Source organism: Sesamum indicum, linkage group LG8, assembly GCF_026168435.1.
Source record: "Sesamum indicum cultivar Baizhima isolate 11 linkage group LG8, ASM2616843v1, whole genome shotgun sequence".
In the NCBI taxonomy this organism is placed as follows: Eukaryota; Viridiplantae; Streptophyta; class Magnoliopsida; order Lamiales; family Pedaliaceae; genus Sesamum; species Sesamum indicum.
Window position 1 is genome coordinate 21,104,691 of NC_142664.1, and position 23,099 is coordinate 21,127,789.

Here is a 23,099-nt window from a genome sequence, read left to right on the forward strand (position 1 = left end):
TTTATTTATTTATTTTTTTTGGTTTCAGTTTATCATTTCACTACACGAGTTTTGCAAGTTACCACATTATACTATTTTTTGATAGAATTTTTTATTAAAAATGATCACGTACAACACATATGTACAATTTTTAACCATAAAATCTCAAATTTGCTTATTTTTTTAGGAATACAACGTATTTTCTTAGTGAGGGATGACAACATATAAAATTGGTGTAGTTTGGAATGGGGTTAGGTTGGATTTGACAGATTTATCCAGCCGGGCCATTAAAGGCTGGACCATTAAACCACTTGCCCTGCATTTGATTATAAGAGTCAGAGCGTGGGCAGCATGCTACTTTTATTTATTGGAGCTGTTAAATTTCTTCCACACGTTGTCGTGAAATATCGTCCCTTAGCCTCTCTTTTTGTGTGTACACACAATTATTTAATTTTCAATTGGACATTAATACCATAAGTACAATTCATTTTTACACATTCCACTAAAATTTAACAAAAACGACTTGCACTGCACCAACTAAGAAAATCTAATTGTCACCTAATATTTAAAGATTGTTCAAATATTGTATAACTTGATTTTAAGCTAAGTATTATAGTGCGGTCATCGCCATCCCATAATACAATTAAATAAAATAATGAGTTTTACATTTTTCATATGAAAAATACGTATGTGTAAAATTGGACTAAACTCTGAGGTTGTTTTAGAATAATGGTCCACTTAGCTGTATTTTGCAAGTCAATTTTGTTGTAGTGCATTAGACATTTACCATCGGATCACCATATTCACTATCAAAAAATATAATATTAATGACAAAACATCAACTGATAATTCTCAAGTTTATTACTAAAAATATATATATACCCAGTACTCATCGGTAGCGATAGAGCATTTGATATTACGTGACAATAATTTTAGTTTTCTCACAGTGCAATTATTAGTGACAAAAATTAGTCGTCACCCTGTAATTAGTAACACATTTGTAATGACAATATAAATGTAGTGAAAATAAATAATTATTGTTACAATATATATATTACTAATTGCTATGCAGACGACTTTATGCATAACTTTTTATTATTAGTTTTCAATAATGATAATTTTCGTAAAATATTATGGCTCATAAAACTAAAAAATTTATTACTTTGACGAAACTTTCATTAAATATATAATTAGTGATAACAGGAAAAATTATGATTTGAAATTTTTTTGTGACCAATATGTGGTTGTGATGACATCGTTTTTTTAGTGACAGTAAGAATTTTTCATGTTACAACGCATAAAAGTTTAATTCGAACTCAATATTGTTGTGAAATAACTGTCCCACTCAGAAAACCAAAGAGTTATTCTCTTTCTCTTTTTATTATAATATGCAATTTATTAAAATTATTCTATATTAAAATTTAATAGCAATTTAATTCATTGATAATTCAAATAAACAATTATATTCAAACGAGACAAAAAAATAAAAAATTATCATGATGCCTCGACTTCACCCTCAGACAAGATTTGTTCGCACATTTTCGGGTCTTAATATATATCACGACACATCTACATATACTATTGATCAAATACGAGAAATTAATACTTTGATTAATATGGTTCTCATATTTACTAGACATAATCTTGCAACCACATGAGGAAGTTTTTGATGTGTTTACATATTATTTTATTAAAATATCATTCTCAATGTATGTAAAGAATAAATACCTTTCAAATTTTTTTTTAAAGAAAATACAATATATTAACAAATATATTTTCTTCATAAATATATAATTATAATTAATTTTATAAATATTTCTTTAGTATATTTTACATACACGTCGAGTAAGTAAACATAAAGTGCTTTAATTATAACTGCTTTCTAACACATTTATTACTCCCATTTTTTGACTCCTCTGTCCGCTACCCCATCATTGGAAGTCCCTTTCTCATCACTCCATTATTCTCACTCATTTCAATAACATATTTATCACGCTTTCTATTATAATAATTACAAATACTCATTGTTTATATAATTACAAATATTTTTTTAGTATTTGTAAAATTTATAAATATTCTTATAGAATTAACGGTCGTCTAAGAAATATCCCCTACAATGGCCGTCACGAGGAATATTTATTAAAAAGCAATTAATTTTAGAGGGTATTTGTAATTTTTAAAATAATAAAAGGACATTTTTAATTACAATAAATTTCAGAAGTTCGTTGTAATTTACACTATTTCTTTTATTGTTTGAAGAAGGGATAATTTTCTTTTGATTCATAAGTTAGTCATTAAATCACTCTTTGTAACCCATATTCCAACCTCATCAATTTTGATTTTTAATTTTTTCTTAAACTAATCAAAGTTTGTCTAACCATTAATTGACTGTCTAAAGTAACTAATGGACTTTTGTGGTTAACTAAAGGTCAGAAATTTATTTGATCATTTTACAAAAAAAATTGTGAGCCAAAATTGATGAGATCAGACACTACCAAAAAAAAAAAAAAAAAGGGCTCATAGCAATGGATTTTTGGGACGGATTTTATAAAAATATCATTGCAAAACAGGTTTGCCCAGTGTTTTGCACGGCATATTCTCTGTTACTATATGTACCACTGTTATATAGCACCAATTTTTTTGCCGTTGCACAAGTTTGCCACTGATTTTTGTCCATGGTAAATTTTTATTGCAAAATGAGTTGCTAATAAATTTGACTTGTCATACTTTGTAAGGGTGGCTAAAATATTTATCATGGCTAAAAACTACTGCAAATATTTTTATCATGACTCTTAGCCATGGCAAATAATTTTTTTTTTTTTTTTTGGAAAACCTATGTTAGAATTTACTTAACCGTAGCTAATAAAAAATAATTACATACCACGATCTTTAATTCATAGCTTATTAAAATTATAGCCAATAATCATTTTTTTTTCTAGTGATTTTATTATATTTTGCTGCAAAATCATTTTCGTTTACAACGATAATGAAAGCAATCGCAAAATTGCAATGCATTTTTTTTAACGATAAGCAGTTGTAAAATCTTTTTTCTTAGCAACGACATTTGCAATGAAAATTATTATCAATCTTTTTCACAATTTTAAATTTAATATTTAATAATAAAATTATATTTGGTTTGACTTTAATAATCTACAAATTCAAGTATGACAAAATATTTATGTTTTTATATTTTTTATAATAACGTTAATCCAACACCAACTTTTTACATTTTATTTAGAGTAAGATCCCTCCAACATTAAATTTTTTTATATTTTTTTTATTTGTTAAAAGAAATAAAAATTTATATACAGTATACGAATCATTTAATTATTTTTGTGGTTATTTTTTAACAGTTTTAGTTTAATCATTTACTTGTCAAAAGGATTGAAAAGATCATTTAATTATTCAAATTTGGTGATAAGAATTTTATTCCCATTCAATCCTAAATCTCTGTGTTGGCAACTTATAAATAGATCTTTCTACAATTTGAATTACAAATAGATCTCCAGAGACACGTTTTGTATTTGTAACGAATCTAAATTCCTTTTTCATGTAATGTAACCCTTTAAGAGAAGGCAACCTCTGTCAAGATGCTCAGTGGGCCGACTCGGTCCAAGATCAACACGAACCAGCCGTGAAACGTGCAGTCCAGAATCAACTCAGTATTACTCATGATCAGTCGTGAAATGATTATGGGTCTTTAAATTATAGGTCTATTTTTAAAATCAAGTCCAACCCATAGATAGACTAGGCGGTCCAAGTCTGGATTATGCCTCGTTAGGCAAGTTTTACTTTTTATGAAATTGAGGTATTTGAATATTAAATTTATGATTGATTTTATGAAATAAATAAATATTAAATTAAACTAATCCAAAATTTTATAACTAAAAACAAACAGTAGTTAAAACTACATAACTTAAACAATGATTTGACTCACAAACTTACAAAATAATAAATTTAAATAATAACAAGTCAAAAAAATTAGACAAAAAGTATTAATGAATTAATGTACTAAAAATTCAAAATTAAAACAATAAAGATAATAATTTTAGAGTTTCAAAATTTTTAAACACCTACGTATATAGCCAACTTAGGGCTAATTTATTTCTTCGTATTGAGTTAGATATCCCTTTAATCATTTTCTATATTTTGTTTACTTTCAAACGTCCGAACCCTTAACTAACACATATTGTCCGCTACTAATTAAAATTATGTAAGAATTGTGGTCCCAGCCTTGAGGATTTTATTATATACTGTGATTATAATCACAATCTAATCAATTCCAACCTAGAGGACCAAGCGTTCATGGTCCACTAGGCTAGGTCAGTCCCAAGTGTTGATACTTGGGACAGGCCTAGGACCTGCCTCATTTCAATTAGGCTTGGAGTGGACCAATTCATTTATTTTATAGGATAAATCCGATTCTTTTTTTTTTTGGTCGGCCATTTCCACTTCTGTCCACCATCTACCAGTAGTAAAACTTATCTTTTTAAATAGGTATTTATTTTTAATTAATATTTTTTCTTTCTCCAACTCCAAATATTCTATTTCAAAGTTATTTATTTTTTATTATAATTATTTTTATATTATTATTTTTCCTACAACAAAAAAATTAATAAATGATAGTTAATTGTCTTAAATTTTTTGTGCACATGTATCGAATGTACTATATACAACGCTATATATATTAAAAGAGATCACTTCTTTGATGTCTCTCCCATTTTTTATGTTTTTTTTAAATGTAGTTCATTTTTAATTTTTTTTTACCTAGCTTCCCACTCCCCCATTACAATTTTATAGTTTTTTTTTATCTTTCTTTTGTAATCATCTTTTTATAAATTCAATATTAATTTATTATTTTATATACACTTTATTAAAAAATAAATTTTTTAAGTATTTTATTTTTAATATAATTTATAAAAAATTGTACACATATACAGTGTGTTACAAAATACTAGTATAATTATTAAGACTGATAACCCACTTTAAATTAATTGAGTCGATGTCACCCACTTGGGTTGGCACCCAACTTGATGGTTGCTCGAAACGTGGCCAGGGGCAGTTTTCATCACTTTAGTTCAAATCAATGAAATTTACATTCCGACCAAATATTAATTTAACATATTAATATCGTTTTAATTCAACTGACATATTTAAAGTAAATAAAGAAACAAGTTTTTTAAATTTAGATTCAATTGTATAAATATTGAATTTAAGCTTCTTGTACTTTTAAAACTCTAATTTTTTTTTATCTGTAATGTCCTATTTCTAAATTTTAATACATTAATTCATTAATATTCCCTTTGTCCCTTCTTCTCCCTCGTCTCTCTCCTTGTCACTGGTTTCTTCCAATCGTTTTTCGATGGCCTTAAAATTGTTTCTCAACCGCCTCGATCTCTTTGCTTCTTTAATGAATCGCTTTTATAAAAACCTTCATGGTCTCTGATTTTTCCTAATCGACTGAAAAATCTAATTTATTTTCTCCCCTTTTTCTAGTCTTATATAGTTCTCTATGAAGACTTTAGTAGTCCCCTTTGAGTGGGTTTTTGTGGCAAAGGGTTTCTCATTGTTGGTTGTTGTTGAGCAACCGTGAGAGGATTGTAGGCTTTTTTATGGCTATGGGCTTCGATTTCTTTGGATCTGGCTCTTTGAGCCTGAACTCTTATTATTTTTTGGTTATCTCTTTAGATCTATAAATTTATTTTAAGACCTGTATAATTCTTTATATTTTTGTATATATCTAGTTTGTAATTTAAGGGTTTCATACCCACCATTATTCTCTAATAGTTGGTTAGGGTTTGAGAAATTTCAGCTGATAACTGGTGGGATTAACTCCCAACAAAATTATTATTTAAGTTTATTATAGTCTTAACTATTTTTTTTCTAGTTAGATTTTTTATGTTATTTATTTCATAAAACAATAATAAATTTAAGTAATTATTGAGAAAAAAAATAAAAATAAAAAAGCGCCTCCATTTCATAAATAAAATAACATACATACATGGGGGCCTAGTCAGGGTCTAAATTGGATCAGTCCATGGACTAAGCGAAAATTTAAAAACGGACTAAATTACGACTCATTAAAGGCTCAAGTCCTAAGTCAAGCTTTTTTAGGCCGGTCTAACGCATTGTATACCTTGACTTTTATTCATAAATACTAGAAATTCACCAATGTTTGTAGCATATTAAGAAAAAGAAGGAAAGAATACATGTCTATTAGCAGTTTATAATTAAGGGTTGTTTGGTTGGAATGAAAAGCGGGGTAAAAATAGATGTATAAAAATAAGTTTAGTATTTTATTAGGAAGAATAAGTAAAACTGGATGTATATTGGGGCCCCTTCAAAATCTAATTTTGTTTCCGTTCGAAAATAGGGGTACTATTTTTATTTACTCTATTACCCATATATACAATTTCCTCCAATTCTTTTCTCATTCTGTCCATAGTACTGTACATAATCTTGTAAAAAGATAACTAAATCACCAACAAATGTTGATGTCTGAATTTAAGTTTTTATTTAGGGCATTGGTAGTAATTTTTTATTTTATTTAATTTTAATAGTTTAGAATAAATAAAGAATACTCATTTTGATGAATATTTTTATTAATAAAAAATATCTTGTTCTTGTTTGATGAATAATAAGATTTTTAAATTAATTTATTTATTTTCTAATATAAAATTAAGAGAAAGGGTTATCAATAAATTATACAAAATTAGTCTTTTCTTCTTAATCTATTTTCCTCATACCAAACAATGAGAAGTATTTGAAATTTATTCCCTTTTCAATTATACCAAACAATTTGAAAGAATATTATTTTTTTCCTCCGTCTCCCCTTTTCACTCCCCTTCCCCTTCCCCTTTTACTTTCTCTTTTCTCTCACTTGAACTAAACAACCAAATAAATCCAAATGAAAGTTTTTGAACTTTTCATACATATGTAATTTTATACGGATGTGGCTACTTACTAAACTCAACGGAAATGCAAATCTCCGTATAGGGAAATTTTAACTCGATTCCGACTCGAGTAAATTTAAACCAGTTATATGACAAGTACAATATATTTGTTGTGTAATTGGTATTAATGCACTTGATGCGCTTTGTTAATGGCACTGCAAATGTTTTTCGTCATTTTGCTACGAAATTAAAATAATTTGAACTTTGGTGGCAAAATTACACCTGTCATTTTTGTGGCAAAAAATCTGTGGCAATTATCTTATTTGTTTTAGTGTCTTCTTTTGAATTAGGGATAATTTTGGAGATTATCAATATTATTAGTTTTTAACATTTGATATATATATATATATATATATATATTCTTCTAGTGTAAATAACCAAGTTTTCAACGCGTGTAGAGTGTTGGTTCTATTGCATAATAGATATTGTCTATTGTAATAATAGGTATTGGTTAAATTTACTTTATTCGACATTGTTGATCAGAATATGATTGTTGTAATAATTTTTATTAAATATTGATACTCTACATAAATGAATGTAATGATTTAGTTCAATTAATAATATCTCGCCACTCTTACTTAAATAAAAAACCAAGCTTTCGCATACAACGAATTAGATTTTCGAATTAATGGGTTTAATTGCCTTTTTAATCCTGTAATTACATACTTTGGTATTTTAGTTGGGCAATTTATTAAGATTGTAAAATGATCCGTCACCGTTTTAAATTTCGTAATTTTAGGACAAATTTGATCGGAATTTATGAAGTTTGCCGAAAAATGACATCATAAATTCGGCCAACTTTGTAAATTCTCGCATATTTAGTCCTAAATTCACAAAATTAAAAAGATAAATAACAATTTTACGATCATTAATAAATTATAGGACTAAAAATACAATTAAATCTATATTATAATGCATGTATATAAATCAGATGGAGATATCCATCTAATTGAACTTTTGACTATACCAAAATTAGAGTGTCGAAGACTATCTAAAAAAACACATTATGTATATAAATTATAATATGAATCTTTTTATAAAAAAGATAAAAATATAAAGACTGATCGCCAAAAATATCAATTACTAGCTGCATGTGGACAGCTACCATGACTTCTCTTAGAGTTGTCGAATGGTACCCAGCAGCCAGCTTACGTGCATTAAACTCAATCCTCAGTACTTTAATTTAGTGATAATGTGTTGGGTTCTGACTCCAACAACTCTATCCAACACCTAACGCAATTATTTCAGTATTGTACTTGGATCGCCAAAAGAAATATATTTTTTTTATGATAAATTATTATAATTGAAAAAAAAATTATAACGAATAATAATTAATTATGAACTATACAATAACTATTAGTATTATTATTTTTGTAAGTGCGGTCAAAATATATACTTATAAATCATATTTATACATATATGAAAAAATATGTGGATGTTTTAGTTATATTTATATATAATATATAAACTTAATATTTTTATAAATCAAAATAAGATATAAATAGATTGTAGATGTTTTCATGTACGTATAGGTTATACATGTTTAAAAAAAATAAAAATTTTAAAGCCTAACACGTGCATGTATAAATTTATTTAAAAAAAATAACCTTTGAATAATATTTTTATCTCATATTTATAAAATTATAGTAGTATTAGTTTTTTAAAAAAAATAATAATATGTTAAAAATGTTGAACTGAATCGATGGAGTCCAACTTGCTAAGTCCCGTGTCCTAGAATTTATTGATTGGTTGGGATATAAATTCTGACAAACTGTTACAACATTGCACAACCATGCTCACTCATTCAAGTTCAGTTCAGTTCCTTTGCTCATGGAGACGATAATGAAGATCGCGTTCACAAACCCGCTTTCTCTTCTCTCAGTCTTTTATATGTATGTTGTGTGCATGAGTATAATAATATATATATATATATATATATATATATACCCCATGGACAGTAAGTGAAAATATCAACTTTACTCATGTTGAAATTTTAATCCTTTTAAAAAAATATTTGTAAAATATATACATTGATTTTTCTAAATAAAATAGTACTTATTTACTTATTAAAAAAATTGTTTCCTGATGTGGTCGAGGTTTTTTTGCTAAAGGAATAAATCGGGAATTTTACCTCGACACAATTGCGGACCAGGTGAATTGCAATTTCCGCAAAAAGGTGTTGTTTTCATGAGAGATGGGTCTAATCAATGAATAGTCCCCCTTAAAAAATTAATATTTTAGTATTTATAATAGTGTTGAAAATTATATGGTGTGGTGAGTTGTAAATGATTAGTGTATGCCTTTTACACAATAAATTACATTTTTACCCTTACAAATTAATAATTTTTACCAATGTATATCATTTCCACTAACAAAAGATCTTGAAATCGAGTCATTGAGTGAGAATTCAATACTTTTACCACTCCATCAAGTGCAATACTTGATTATTTTATCAAATAAAATATTGCTTATAAATAACTGTAAAATAAGAACCATGTTAATAACATTTGAAAATTTTATGCTGAATGATGTCAAAATCAACCAACATTAATCACTATCATCCTACATATTCTGATAATATAATCAATCAAAATAAAATAAGCGCCAAAAAATATTTTAAATCACAACAAATAAAGTACATTAAAAATGGCATAAAAGTCATAACAAATACATAAATGTGATGTTATAAAAAAAATTACCAAAACTCAATCTCAAAAATATTCTGAATATTTGGGGATTGATAAGGTAATTCTTAGTTATTAATGTTGAGGGATGTTTTATTTAGAAAAATAAACAAGTGGTGCACTAGATGGAGTGGTAAAGTCATTGAGATCTTTTCATAAGTCATGGGTTTTAAGTCGTTTTGGCAGCAAACACACTTGAGGGACTAAGTCTGATGAGAGTGAAATATGAGGGATCAAATTTGAATAAGTGGTATAGTTGAGAGACCAAAAGTGATGTTTAACCAAAACTTTTACTGTCTAATGTAAAAGAAGTATCAACAATTATAAATAATTATTTGGGATAATTACACTTCCCCTGAAGTTTGGTGTAATTACACATAAACCCCCTGTAGTTTGAAAAATTACATCTAGCACCTCTGAAGTTTGTTTTTGTCTAACAAATAAATCCCTACATTAGTCAAAATTAATTGAATTTGCTGATATTAACAAAAAAAATTGGAAAAAAACTATATATCTATCTCCGATTGATTTATTACTAACTTATAATAGGTCAAATAATTTTTTTATAATCAAATTATCCTCATACGTCTTCATGCTTCAGTGCATGTGAGGAGGTATATCTTCACTGTTATAAGAATATTTTAGTCCAAAAAAAATTATTTGACCTACAATAGGTTAGTAATAAGTTAATCGACGATAACTATCAATTTTCATTTAGTTTTTTGTTAATATCAGCAAATTCAGTTAATTTTAACTAATGGGAGGAATTATTTGTTGGATGAAAGCAAAACCTCAAGTGTACTAGATGTAATTTTTCAAATTGCAGAAAAATTTACATATAATTACACCAAATATCAAGAAATAAGAGTATAATTATCCCTAATTATTTTATTACTATGCCATAGACTTGAGCTGTGGCATTTTCTAGTTCCTCGTACCAAACGCAGAACAAGGTGTACTTTTGTAGTATAATTTTATAGGAAAAGTTAGGTAGAAAATGGAAGCTGTCGGCTTTTAATATTAACTGAAAAATTAACCTGTCGGGCTGTTGCCACGTCATGAAATGATTACGGAAAAGGTATGCTAATCACATATAATACACGCTCATTATAATTTAATTAAAATATAATTGATATGTAGGAATATTGAGTTAGATTTTAGAAATAAAATAGACATTTCCAAATGTATCTCAAAATATGTAAAGATATTAATTAAGGTAAATAATTATATCAATATCATTGAAGTTATGCCAATAAGATAAATATTTTCTGTCTTTGTAAACTAAATTAAGGATAAAATGAAAATTCCATAATTTTTGTTTCGATTAATAAATGAAATATTTTTAAAAAAAGATGTAATAATTGTTGAAGTTTGGTGAGAGAAAATGTAATTTGCATTCTCAAACATGGACCAAGTGCAATAATTTTTTAGCAATTAAGTAACAATTTTAACAATTAGGTAACAATTAAAAAAATAGCAAAAAAAAGAATTAAGTAACAATTTTAATATAATCACTAATTATATATATTTAGTGACAAAAAATTTTATTTTGTCAGAATAATAAATTTTATAACTATTATTATCTTTTAAAAAAAATATTACTAGCAAGAATTAGTAACAAATAATGTATATAAAGTTATCATTAAATAAAATTATTGACATATATATAGTGACAACAAAGAATTATTGTCATTATAAATGTGTTACTAATTATTTATAATGACAATGTTATACATAATTTTAATAATTAATAATTATATAGTGACGAGATAAGAAGTATTATCATGTCCGTAATATTTTGTAGTAATAACTTTTAATTTTTATTTGATATTTTATCATTAATATCATATTAAATCACCAACAGTATAAGAGAGTGTTTGGCTAAACTTTTTAAAAAATTTAATAAGCTCCTACATCTTATAAGATCCTTTAGGAGCTTATAAGATGTTGGATCTTATTTAAAAAATAAGCTCCTGAAGTGTTTCAATAAAATAAAATGTTCAATCTTATAAGATGTTAGGGTATTTGGTATATAAGGTTTTTAATTAGTAAAATGACTAAAATAAACATAATACCATTAGAATCAAATAAGTTGTTATTTCTTGACATATTTTGTTTTAAAATTTTTTAAAACACTTATATATATAAATAGTACACATTAGTTTAATTTTAAATAAAAATTTAATAGATATTTTTTTAATAACAAAAAAACAACAAATTATTATTTAAATTTTTGAATAAAATAATATACATGTACATTTATACTAGTCAAATATTAATATAGATATATAATTTATATTTTTTTTATTAATACAGTGATTGTTTCTAGTCGTATAATTTATAATGTCTTGAATTTATATTTTTTAGTAAATATAATATCAATAGTAATCTTATTTTTATTACAGTATAATAATTTATAATTAAAAAATAAAGTATTTTGTCTTTTTTGAATATTAGAAAAAATAAATAACAAAAAAAAGTTTTTAAATCTCACAGACTGTGTGTGTGAGAGAGAGTGTGTAAGTGTATGAATGAAGATATTTTTATTTTATAATATTTTTATTTTATAATATATTAATTTTATATAATGTAGAAAATTTTATAGAAAAGTTAGAAAAATTAACTTTTTATAGACAATTTATAAGATACAAAATATCTTATTTTGATATTTTATAATTTTTTTTAAAAAGATATTTTAGCCAAATACAAATTTAGAATTTATATACTTTCAAACGTCTTAGAAGATGTTTAAAGAAATTTATAATCTTAGACAAAAACCCTCTAATAAAGAAGAAGCACATACAAAGTATATATATATATATATATGACAGTACGTATACGTGAGGCCAGCAAGAACTTCTTCACTCTGTGTTTGTGTCTGCGAAATGGAGCATAATTCCAAGCAGCCACTTCTTGAACACACTGAGAATGAAGATCAAGAACCAGAGATCATTTCCAGCCAAAAGTATCTAGCCCAGATACTATCAAATCATTCCTTTTTCTCATCCTTCGTCATCGGCGACGACGACATTCCTCCCATCACCAGTGTAGGCGGCTTCTTCTCGGCGTTCCAGGCGGAGTCCAGCAAGCTATGGTATTTGGCCGGCCCCGCCATCTTGACCTCCATTTTCCAGTACTCCCTTGGCGCCATCACTCAGACCTTCGCCGGCCATGTCGGAACCCTAGACCTCGCCGCCTTCTCCCTCGAGAACAATATCATTGCCGGTTTATGCTTCGGCGTCATGGTATGACAATTAATTTTGTTAACATATTCAATATTATAATTAATTGCTCGAAAAAGTTTTGAGGTTTTGATTCGTCGGACAGATGGGAATGGGAAGTGCACTGGAGACACTCTGCGGGCAGGCGTACGGGGCCGGGCAGATCAACATGCTCGGCGTCTATATGCAGAGATCCTGGGTTATTCTTGTATCCACCAGTTTTCTATTAATGTTTATGTACATATTCGCGGAACCGTTGTTGCTGCTACTCGGGCAGGCGGAGGATATATCTAAGGCCGCCGGGAAATTTTCGCTGTGGATGATCCCTCAGCTGTACGCCTACGCGCTGAACTTCCCGATCGCCAAGTTCTTGCAAGCTCAGAGCAACATCATGGCAATGGCCTGGATTTCCGCGGTGGCGCTGGGGTTGCATATTCTGTTCAGCTGGCTGCTGATGCTGAAACTCGGGTGGGGAATGATCGGCGCCGCCGTGGTGCTGAACTCTTCGTGGTGGTTCCTGGTGGTGGCGCAGCTGCTTTTCATATTCAGCGGGGCTTGTGGAGAAGCCTGGACGGGGTTTTCCTGGAAGGCATTTCAGAATCTATGGGGCTTTGTCAGATTATCGGTTGCATCAGCAGTGATGCTCTGGTGAGCAATTTTTGAAACATTCTTTGAAAAATTCTTATCAAAATTGAGTTTGATTGAGCTAAATTACTTAATGAGCAAAGTATGATATACTAATTATGTGATTGATCATTTTTTGTCAACTATGCATCAATCACACAACAATTATATTACACTAGTCATATAATTGGTTTAAATTTGGTCGATCCCAGTTCGGATTAGAAATTCCGACTACTCTTTATATTTTTCTCTAGAAAAATTTATTTATGTCCGTTTATACTGATTGAATCTTTTATTTCATTCAACATATACATATCATACTTTAAAAACACTATGTCATTTACTTTATTTAAAAAACATATATACACATAATGTGTATATTAATAACATCAAGAAATACAACTGAATTTAAACTAAAAACTTCAACCCACTATTTATGATCTATGAATTCCGTTCGTAGATATAATGGCAGCTGAAATCATTGATCCCATTTCTTAAAATCTCGGCCTATTACGTTGATCGATTCCCAACATACACCAAAATAGGGCTAGAATTCAAATAGATAATACCAATACTTACTTTTAATTTATTTTTAATCTATTATATTTTAAATAACTCGTAATAGTCTCATTTTATATATAAATTTCGTTATGGTCGGGAATTGTTAAATTCTAATGGAATCTAAACTATTAGGAAGATATTAAATTGAGACATCATCACCATCACCATCATCATCATCATAATAATAATAATAATAATAATAATAATAATAATAATAATAATGACCGACACTAAATACGGAAAAACAGGTGGCATATTTATCAATAATTAACGCTATATACAACTTGGTTTAATGTTGGGTAAGAATTAAATGTTTGTCATGGCCCAGAAGTAAGAAATGTGGTTGACATATGGGTTTGTAAGCATACCAACACTATAAGAAAGTTTATTATGGCCTATATTTTAATGATTATAGATTAAAAATTATGGTAAATGATTTATTAATTATAGTTAAATAAAATGAATGTAAAAATTTAATTTATCTACCATGACAAAAATATTCGCCATGGCACTTACTCGCAAATATCACAGCTAATAAAGTTGCAAGAGCGTAATAGATGTTATTTTTAACTATGATAATCAGCCATAATTAAATATCATATTTTTTATAGCGCGGCACATAAAAAGGATTATAAGAGCGCAGAGAGATATTTATTTTAACATGATTTATATATATATGTGATGTGCTTACACTTATTTCCAATCATAATTGATCAGTAGTAATCTAATTAATATCCCATTTCTTTTCTGATTATTTCGAGTAATAATATGGTTTTATTCCAGTATGATGAATAATTTTTCCAGGGTTCTAAGCCGTGTGTATCTTGATTTTAATCCATGTTCTGCGATATGGTGTCTGCAGCTTAGAGGTATGGTACTATACGGCCCTAATCCTCTTTGCTGGATATTTGAAGAACGCAGAAGTTGCTGTTGATGCTCTCTCAATATGGTAACTGTTAATATAGTCTCTCCTTAATTATCCCTTATAGTAATCATCATTGTCAAAAGTAAAAAATCGTAATTAGATATTAATTAATCACGGTTCACTAGAAAATTTATATTATTTAACTACGGTTAATTATCATAACTAATAACAAGTACTTGGTAGCAAATAGTTATTCACTACGACCATGCAACGTTGTTGACCGTGATTTTTGCAAGGGTAGCTAAAACATTAGCCATGACATATAATCTTTTTTATGGTGGAAAAACTAATTTTTTGCATCGATTTTCCTTAACCTTAATTAATAGTAGTCATTTACCATGATTTTTAGCCATAGCCACTAATATTGTAGCTAATAATAATTTTTTTTCTAATGGCTGCACAAAGGTTGTTGGTCGTTGTTACTTTGAGTGAGACCAAAACATTAATAATAGTTAAAAAATCATGACAACAATGTTGATTAATCACCATTAAAACTTATTTTTCCGCATTTATTTTGCTTGACAATAATAGATAGTATTGATTATCATAATTTTTAAATCGTCATCATTTATTATCACGTAAAGTATAAAAAAATTATATAGAAAGAAAACACATATATTAATTCAAGGGAAAGAAGTAAAAGGTATATAGTCGCGTTTTGTTTCAACTTTTATCTCTAACAAGTAAATTGTTGGTGTTTGGTAGCATAAACGTACTAGCTTGGACGGTTACGGTAGCGCTTGGATTTAATGCAGCAGTAAGGTCAGTAGACATCAAATTTCTTCTTCTTTCAAATTATATACATCAATATATATAACTAGCTGTTGTGGCACGTGATTTCTATGTGTATATAATAAATAATATTTTACGTTTTAAATTATACTAGGAATAAGAAAATATATATATATAAATCAATACATTATATTTCTAAAAAGGAAAAAAGAAAGCAACAAAGGAAAAAGGAAAATCAACTTAGGGTATTATAGGTATAGCGATAAAATTGGTGTTGCAGTGTCATAACCGTCATTTATGAGAGAAAAATATCTTTTCTTTTTATATAGTATATATATATATATATATATATATATGTATATGCGATCAAAATTATATCTGCACCCCTTGTGATTATAATTACTCAACCACCTCCTATGTTTTGTAAAATTATAAATCTACTTCCTGAGATTAGGTCTAATTACAAAAACACACCCTACCTCATATAAAATTAAAGGTGCACCTCCTGAGTAGTATGGGAGTAATATGGAAGTGTGTTGTATAATATTTCAGTATTGAATAAAGGTACGCTTATAATTTCACAAAAGGCAAAAGGTGTTTGTGTAAGTGTTTTTCTAATATTTAATTATTTTTGTTTGTTTAACATTTTCAATGGTTGCACTACAAGACAACAAAATATCAGAAACGAAAATATATGAAAATCAACTTTATCTTAGTCATTATTAAAAATATTATATCAGACAAATTTAGTTTACGGATACGTACTTGCCCTGAAAATAACATCAAGATTAAAATATTTCGTCTCTGTTTCTACCTCTGATATTGAGTTTGAATTATAAAATATTAACATTAAAGTCGGATTTAGCTCCAGAATGCTAAAAAGTTAATTTTGTTTAATATAAAATGTTAGAACGAAAATTTTCCATCTCAGAAGTTTAGATTATGATCAGAAACATTTTCTCGTTTTTTTTTATTTAATATTTTTAATGAGTGTATGTGCAGCGTAAGAGTGTCGAACGAACTAGGAGCAGGTCATCCAAGAAGTGCAAAATTCTCAATGGTGGTGGTGGTGATATCATCGTCCTTGATAGCACTTTTGATTTCAATTATCATTCTCATATTCCAAGATCACTATCCTTCCATTTTCTCAAAGAGTTCAGAAGTCCAACAAATCGTATCTGACCTCACACCATTGCTTGCATTCTGCATTCTCCTCAACAATATTCAACCAGCTCTATCAGGTAATAATTAATCGAATCCATATTCATTCACCAATTATTTCTTTAATTATGAAATCTATTCACTTTTCATCATAATTAATTATCACGTTAAAAATAACAAATAATAATAAATACTAATTAATTATGATTGAGCAACGACTATTTATCGTTATTTTTACAAGCGAGGCTAAAACACTGACTACAACTAAAAATCATGGCAAATATTTTGTTCATATGGCAAAAAATATGAAAAATATTGATTAACCATGTTCAAAACTTAAATTTTTTTGCATTATTTTGTTTGACCGTCGTAAAAAGTATTAATTTGCTAATTTTTTAAATTATGATAATTTATACTGTAGAGAATAATTAATTTCTTCTCATAGTCCCTCAGCTATATATATAATGGGCTAAAACAGGTTTTTTTTTTTTTTTTTGGTCAAATGATGGACCTATTATTGTTCTTAATATGAAACATCCCAAAATAATAAAATCTGCATTTCTTGAAATTAAGATATTCTTTTAAAATATCATCTCAATAATGTGATTGTATTAACTCTCAACCATTATTTTTGTAAATAATGTGAGGAAAAAGGATTTTTTCGTCCCGTAACTGAGAATTTTTTTATTTTTAGTCCCATTGGTTATGGAATTCTCAATTTTAGTCTTATAACTTATAAGAAGTAGCACATTTGATGCTATGACACATTTTCGTTAGATATTTTAACAAAAAATGTCACGTGCTTAGCACGTGACAATTAACGTCTTTACACTTTTGGTCCCGTATGTTACAGAATTTTCACGTTTAGTCCCATATGTTATAGAAGTTTTATTTTCGGTCCCATAACTTTCAAAAAGTAGCACTTTTGGTTCCAAACACTTAACGATCACATGACGTTTTCCGCTAAACATCTAACAGAAATGTGTTATGGGACCAAATCTACTACTTTTTTAAAATTACGGGACCAAATGTGGAAATCATGTAATCAATGGGATCAAAAGTGAAAAGACCCTAAATTACTGGACAAAAAATACAATTTTCCCATAATATAATATATATATATATATTTTTAATTATTATCCAAATAACGAAGTAGTAATTTTAGAGCTCATATGAATAGTTGAAAACCTTGTTGTTGCAGGAGTGGCTATTGGGGCTGGATGGCAAACTGTGGTTGCCTATGTGAATATTGCATGCTACTACTTGTTTGGTGTTCCTATGGGTGTAATAATGGGCTACAAACTTAAATGGGGCGTACAAGTAAGTATTGTTAAACGAATAATGGTAATATTTAAAAATTTAAATTGTTAGAGATGAAAATTATTTATTATGTATGTTAAAATTGAAATCACTCATATATGAAAATTTGTTCTATAGATATATGAAATTAAAAAATAAATTTCAGGGTATATGGTGCGGAATGATATTGGGGACAGTTGTTCAGACACTCATTCTCTTTTGGATTACTTACAGAACTAATTGGAAGAAAGAGGTTTGCATATATAGTCTAATTTTAATTGTTGTGTTTTTCATGTCTTAATCTAAATGTAAAATTAGTACATTATAATTTGATCTGTTTGATGTATAAAAAATGCAGGCTTCTATCGCGGTGAAAAGGATCAAAAAGTGGGGAGGGGAACCATTTGTTAAAGAAAACGACCTGGAGAAGTAATCTTTACACAAAAATTTCTAAAGTGCCCCACCCCAACACACACAGCAAAGATTTACCGGTGTTGAAGAACTTTTCTTCCGCCCCCCCGCCCCCCCCTCTTTATGACATAAAATGGGCTGGAGTTTTGATTAGTGAGACTTGAAGCTCAGGTGGTCTGAATCTCAATACTTTTTATGTGTAGTAAGTTTTTTCTTTTTCAAGATGCACAATCTTCCAAAACTTTGCCAGTCAGGAATTACTTCTTTTTCCTTAGGGTAAATTACATTCTTTGGGATTCAGCATATATATAGCAAATATTTACCCATTATTTGGAAAACTATAAATAATCTCTTATTTCAATGTTTATTTATAACGAGTTAGTTCCGTTAGCCTTCATTAAGTTTTCAACCCATATTTGTGGTGAACTGGCCAAATATAATTGTGGAATATAAATTTATAATTTTATATATTTTTTAGAATTTTTTATACTTTTACAAACTAATAGCCCTATGAATTATTTACTTTAACCTCCCCCAAATATTTTTTTAAAAAAGTAAAACTTAGCAAGAGTAAAATAGTAATTTCCACCTTACCATTTAGGGGATATATAATTATTTTCAATTTTAGGAGAGAGTTCGTAATTATATTAAACCTTACATGAAATAGTTGTTTTTTACCCTTTTTCTTAACTATGATTCAACGAGTTTCCTTGATAATAGATTTAATATTAAAAAAATAATGTCCTATTATTTCTGAAGCATTAAGTTTGAGTAAATTGTAATTTTAGTCCCACAATAAAGGGGTTCTTGCAATGTTGGTTCTATTTTTTTAAAATAGTCAATAATAATTCCATAACTCAAGAATCCTATGCAAAAAACACCCTAACATTAAGTTTTGGACCGTTAACTCTAGCAAAAGTTGGGAACATATGGTGAAAGTTGAAATTTTGTCCAACACTAGGAGGAGTTTTGCAATACTGGTCACATGTTTCTTAAAATAGTCTCATAATTCATTATAGTCTTAGAAAAACTGAAAAATAAATATATAAAGTATTCCGTAATACAAGTATATAATCCCATACTAATACACACAAGGCTCATTTATTTAGAATAATTTTTTGTTTACTTAATGAATTCTTGGTCCGGATTGGATGAGAGGAGTTGGGAGCAAACTGGAAAAGGAGCAAGTTCCATGGTTTTTTGTGGTGGTATGGATGCTATGGACGAGTATGAATAAGGGTCTTATGGAGGACGAGTAGGATGAGCCAGAAAGGGCAATGTTTCCTACAGGCTTATCAGTCAGTTTATTGGAGACCTCATATATCACAACAAAACCCGAAGGTCACGAGATGGAGTCCCCTTGTGTCGAATTGCATCAAGATAAATTTTGACGGGGCTTTATTTCAAAAACCCACGAGGTGGAGGAGTTGGAGATGGAGCTGGCGCGAGATGTAGAAGGAAGATTATAGTGAACCGAGCTATCGAAGAATAAGTATCGAAATGGTCTATTCCCTCCTTTTGTTTATAAACTTTAGCCATGAATTTGGCTTTAAACTTATCTATGGTCCCATTAGGTTTCAGTTCTTCTTAAAAATCCACTTCCATCCAATAGTAGTACACTCGGGAGGGTGATCGACTAGCACCCATATTCCATTAGAAACAATGGAGTCCATTTCACTTTGGACAGCTTCTTTCCACTCCTTGGCTTCTGAAGAAGTCATAGCATATTTGAAAGTAATCGGATCATCATCAATATTATAAGTGACAAAGTCACTTCTAAAATTTTTGACAACCTTAGATCTCTTACTCCGTCTAGGTTCATCTGACTCCTCATGAGTCTAATTATTACTATTTGGACTAATCACCACATTTGTCATCTTTTCCACATGTTTAGGAATAGATGTGGAGGTAAGTGAATTATTAAGCGAAATATTTTAAGGTATTCTTGTTTCCATAGGGAATACATCTTCTAGGAAGATAGCATCAGGAAATTCAACTATTATGTTTACCTTAATGCCTGAAATTTCTGATTTAATAGTAAGAAATCTTAGGGCATAACTTGTCTTCACATAACCCAATAACATAGCATCGACAGTCTTAGTGCCCAGTAACTTTCATTTGTGTTCTGGGACCAGAACTTTTGCTAGGCACTCCCATACTCAAAAATATTTGAAGCTTGGTTTCCTATCTTTCCACAACTCAAAAGGAGTACTAGTACTATGTTTTAGATGGACTCTATTCAAAATATGACAAGCTATATTCAAAGCCTTTCCCCACAAATATTTTGGTAACCCGGAGGTTAGTAGGAAACTGTTAATCATGTTTTTGAATGTTCTATTCTTTCCTTCAGCCATTCCATTAGACGAAGGGGAATATGGAGGATCTCTTCATCTTAGTGCCAAAAGTTTGACAATATTCATTGAATTTACTCGACTCATATTCTCCTCCTCTATCAAACCTTAGTTGTTTAAATTTCTTATGAGTTTGGGTTTCTACTTCATTTTTAAACAAAATAAATTAATCTAATGCTTTATCCTTATTTTTCATTAGAAACACATAACAATATCTACTGCAATTATCTATAAAGGTGATAAAATATTGTTTGTGGTCCTTGGTCAAAACTCCATTAAACTCATAAATATCTGTGTGAACTAAATCAAGTATTTCCAAATCTCTTTCAATTGGCTGATAAGGTTTCCTAACTTGTTTAGCTTCTATACAAACTTGACATTTGTGAGTTTGTTCAATATTTTGACTAGAAATTAAACTCAAATTCAGCATTCGTTTGATTGAATTAAAATTTAAATGATCTAACCTACTATGCCACAAAGTAAAAGATTCCACATTCAATATAATAGAACAGAAACATCATTTTTATTATTTTCAACTCGAACTTTGAACAAGCCATCGTTTAAATAACATTTACCAACAAAAATACCAAATTATTGAATTACAACTTTATTAAATTTTAAAACTAATTCATATCCCTCGCTAACTATTACAGAACCTTAAATAATGTTTCTTCTGACAGTTGGTATATGATGAACTCTTTTTAACTACAAAATGCACTCTAAAGGAAACTTTCAAGTCTACGCTTCATATCCCAAGTAATTTAGTTGTACTGGAGTTCCCCATGCTCACTATCTTTCCACTGATGGCCTGATAAGACACAAAGAGAGATTTATCAGTACAAACATGCACATTCGCTCTGGTGTCAATAAACTAATCACACGGTTCGTAAATAATCAGGAGTTCGGGTTATACAGATACATACCTGCCAGTTGCTCCTAAGGTACTAGCACCACTAGAGCCTCCCACAACCATGTTGACAACTGCCTGCCCAATCTTGACCTTTTTATTAGGTCAAAGCTCAGCCCAATGTCCAACATGTCCATAGTTCTAGCGTGGTTTGTTTGCTTTTAATTTCTTATTTTTGGAAGGCTTGCCTTTATTGATGGCTTTTGAATTAGAGTTAATCTTAGTCACTTTCTGTTTCCCCACTATTAGATTGGCCCTGAGTTGATGTTCAACTGGCATCTTGTGAGTCTGATTTGAATGTTCTTTCTCAATATTGATAGCAATTATAAGATTATCTAGAGACAATCGCCTTTTCTAATGTTTGAGTGTCATGCCAAAACTTTTCCAAGATTTGGAAAATTTGTCCACTATGGAGATGACTAGAAACTTCTTGAGGAGCTTCATCTCAGCATCAGCTAGAGCATGCTCAAGATTGATAATCTCATAAATCTGTTCAGCTACAGACCGGTCCTCAACTATTTGATACCGCATGAACTTGAAAACAGAATATTTTTCGAGCCCTTGCTCTTCAATATTACATTTCCAGTCCAACTCATCCCACAGAGATTTAGAAGTGCAAGAATTGGAAAAATAGACATCAAAAAGTGTATTTGACAAGACTGACAAAATTGCTCATCTACCTATTTGATCCCTCTTTGTCCACTGTGCTATCTCAGCAATCATAGGATCGATATCTGTAGGTTCAGGTCTGGTTACCTGAATTACGTAGAAGAGTTCTTTCATTGTTAATCAAATTTTCATTCGTTGTTACCAGCGTTTGAAAAACAGGCCCAAAAACTTGTCCGGCAAACCGGTCAAGTCGACCTTGGTGCGATCGGAATTGCAACAAAAAATGGGCAGGCCATCTTTAGTATCTTAGGAAACTAAAAGCAGCATTCAAACTACCGAGTTTAAAAACAGCATTTTCCCAAAATTGTTCCAACAAACAAAAATCTGATTTTTAACCTGTATATTCTCTTCAAGATTGTTGGAAATTTTCAGTTTCGAGTAATTCAAACAACATTTGAAATATAACAATCGAATTTAGAAATCAAAAGCTATTAAAACCACGTTGGAACAAATAATATAAAACAGTTAGAAATGCTGTTTACGATAAGAAAAAATTAAAAAACTTACAACGAGAATTATATCATAACAATTCTCAGTGCAATTGGAATTGTTAATTTTAACCGAATTGCAGAATTACTACTTGCCTTGAAGAAAATATACGTCTCGTATTAGTGGTGCACCG

General features: G+C 29.0%; 1 protein-coding gene across 1 annotated transcript; it reads left to right on the forward strand.

Annotated features, from left to right (window-relative positions):
* The first annotated feature begins 12,441 nt into the window (after positions 1 to 12,441).
* On the forward strand, positions 12,442 to 18,924 carry LOC105168297 (protein DETOXIFICATION 29). Its single transcript, XM_011088321.3, has 8 exons — positions 12,442 to 12,861; positions 12,944 to 13,485; positions 14,885 to 14,971; positions 15,653 to 15,709; positions 16,682 to 16,920; positions 18,042 to 18,160; positions 18,306 to 18,392; positions 18,498 to 18,924. Exons 1-8 carry the CDS (start codon positions 12,502 to 12,504, stop codon positions 18,570 to 18,572), a joined length of 1,566 nt encoding a protein of 521 aa, XP_011086623.1. The 5' UTR covers positions 12,442 to 12,501; the 3' UTR covers positions 18,573 to 18,924.
* Positions 18,925 to 23,099: the final 4,175 nt, after the last annotated feature.

What these genes read in the sequence shown, in the direction of transcription:
- LOC105168297 (XM_011088321.3), top strand. Translation starts at nt 12,502, where the DNA reads ATGGAGCATAATTCCAAGCAGCCACTTCTTGAACACACTGAGAATGAA. An exon ending in TATTCAACCAGCTCTATCAG is followed by an intron (nt 16,921 to 18,041) that starts GTAATAATTAAT and finishes TTGTTGTTGCAG; the next exon opens with GAGTGGCTATTGGGGCTGGA. An exon ending in GAACTAATTGGAAGAAAGAG is followed by an intron (nt 18,393 to 18,497) that starts GTTTGCATATAT and finishes TAAAAAATGCAG; the next exon opens with GCTTCTATCGCGGTGAAAAG.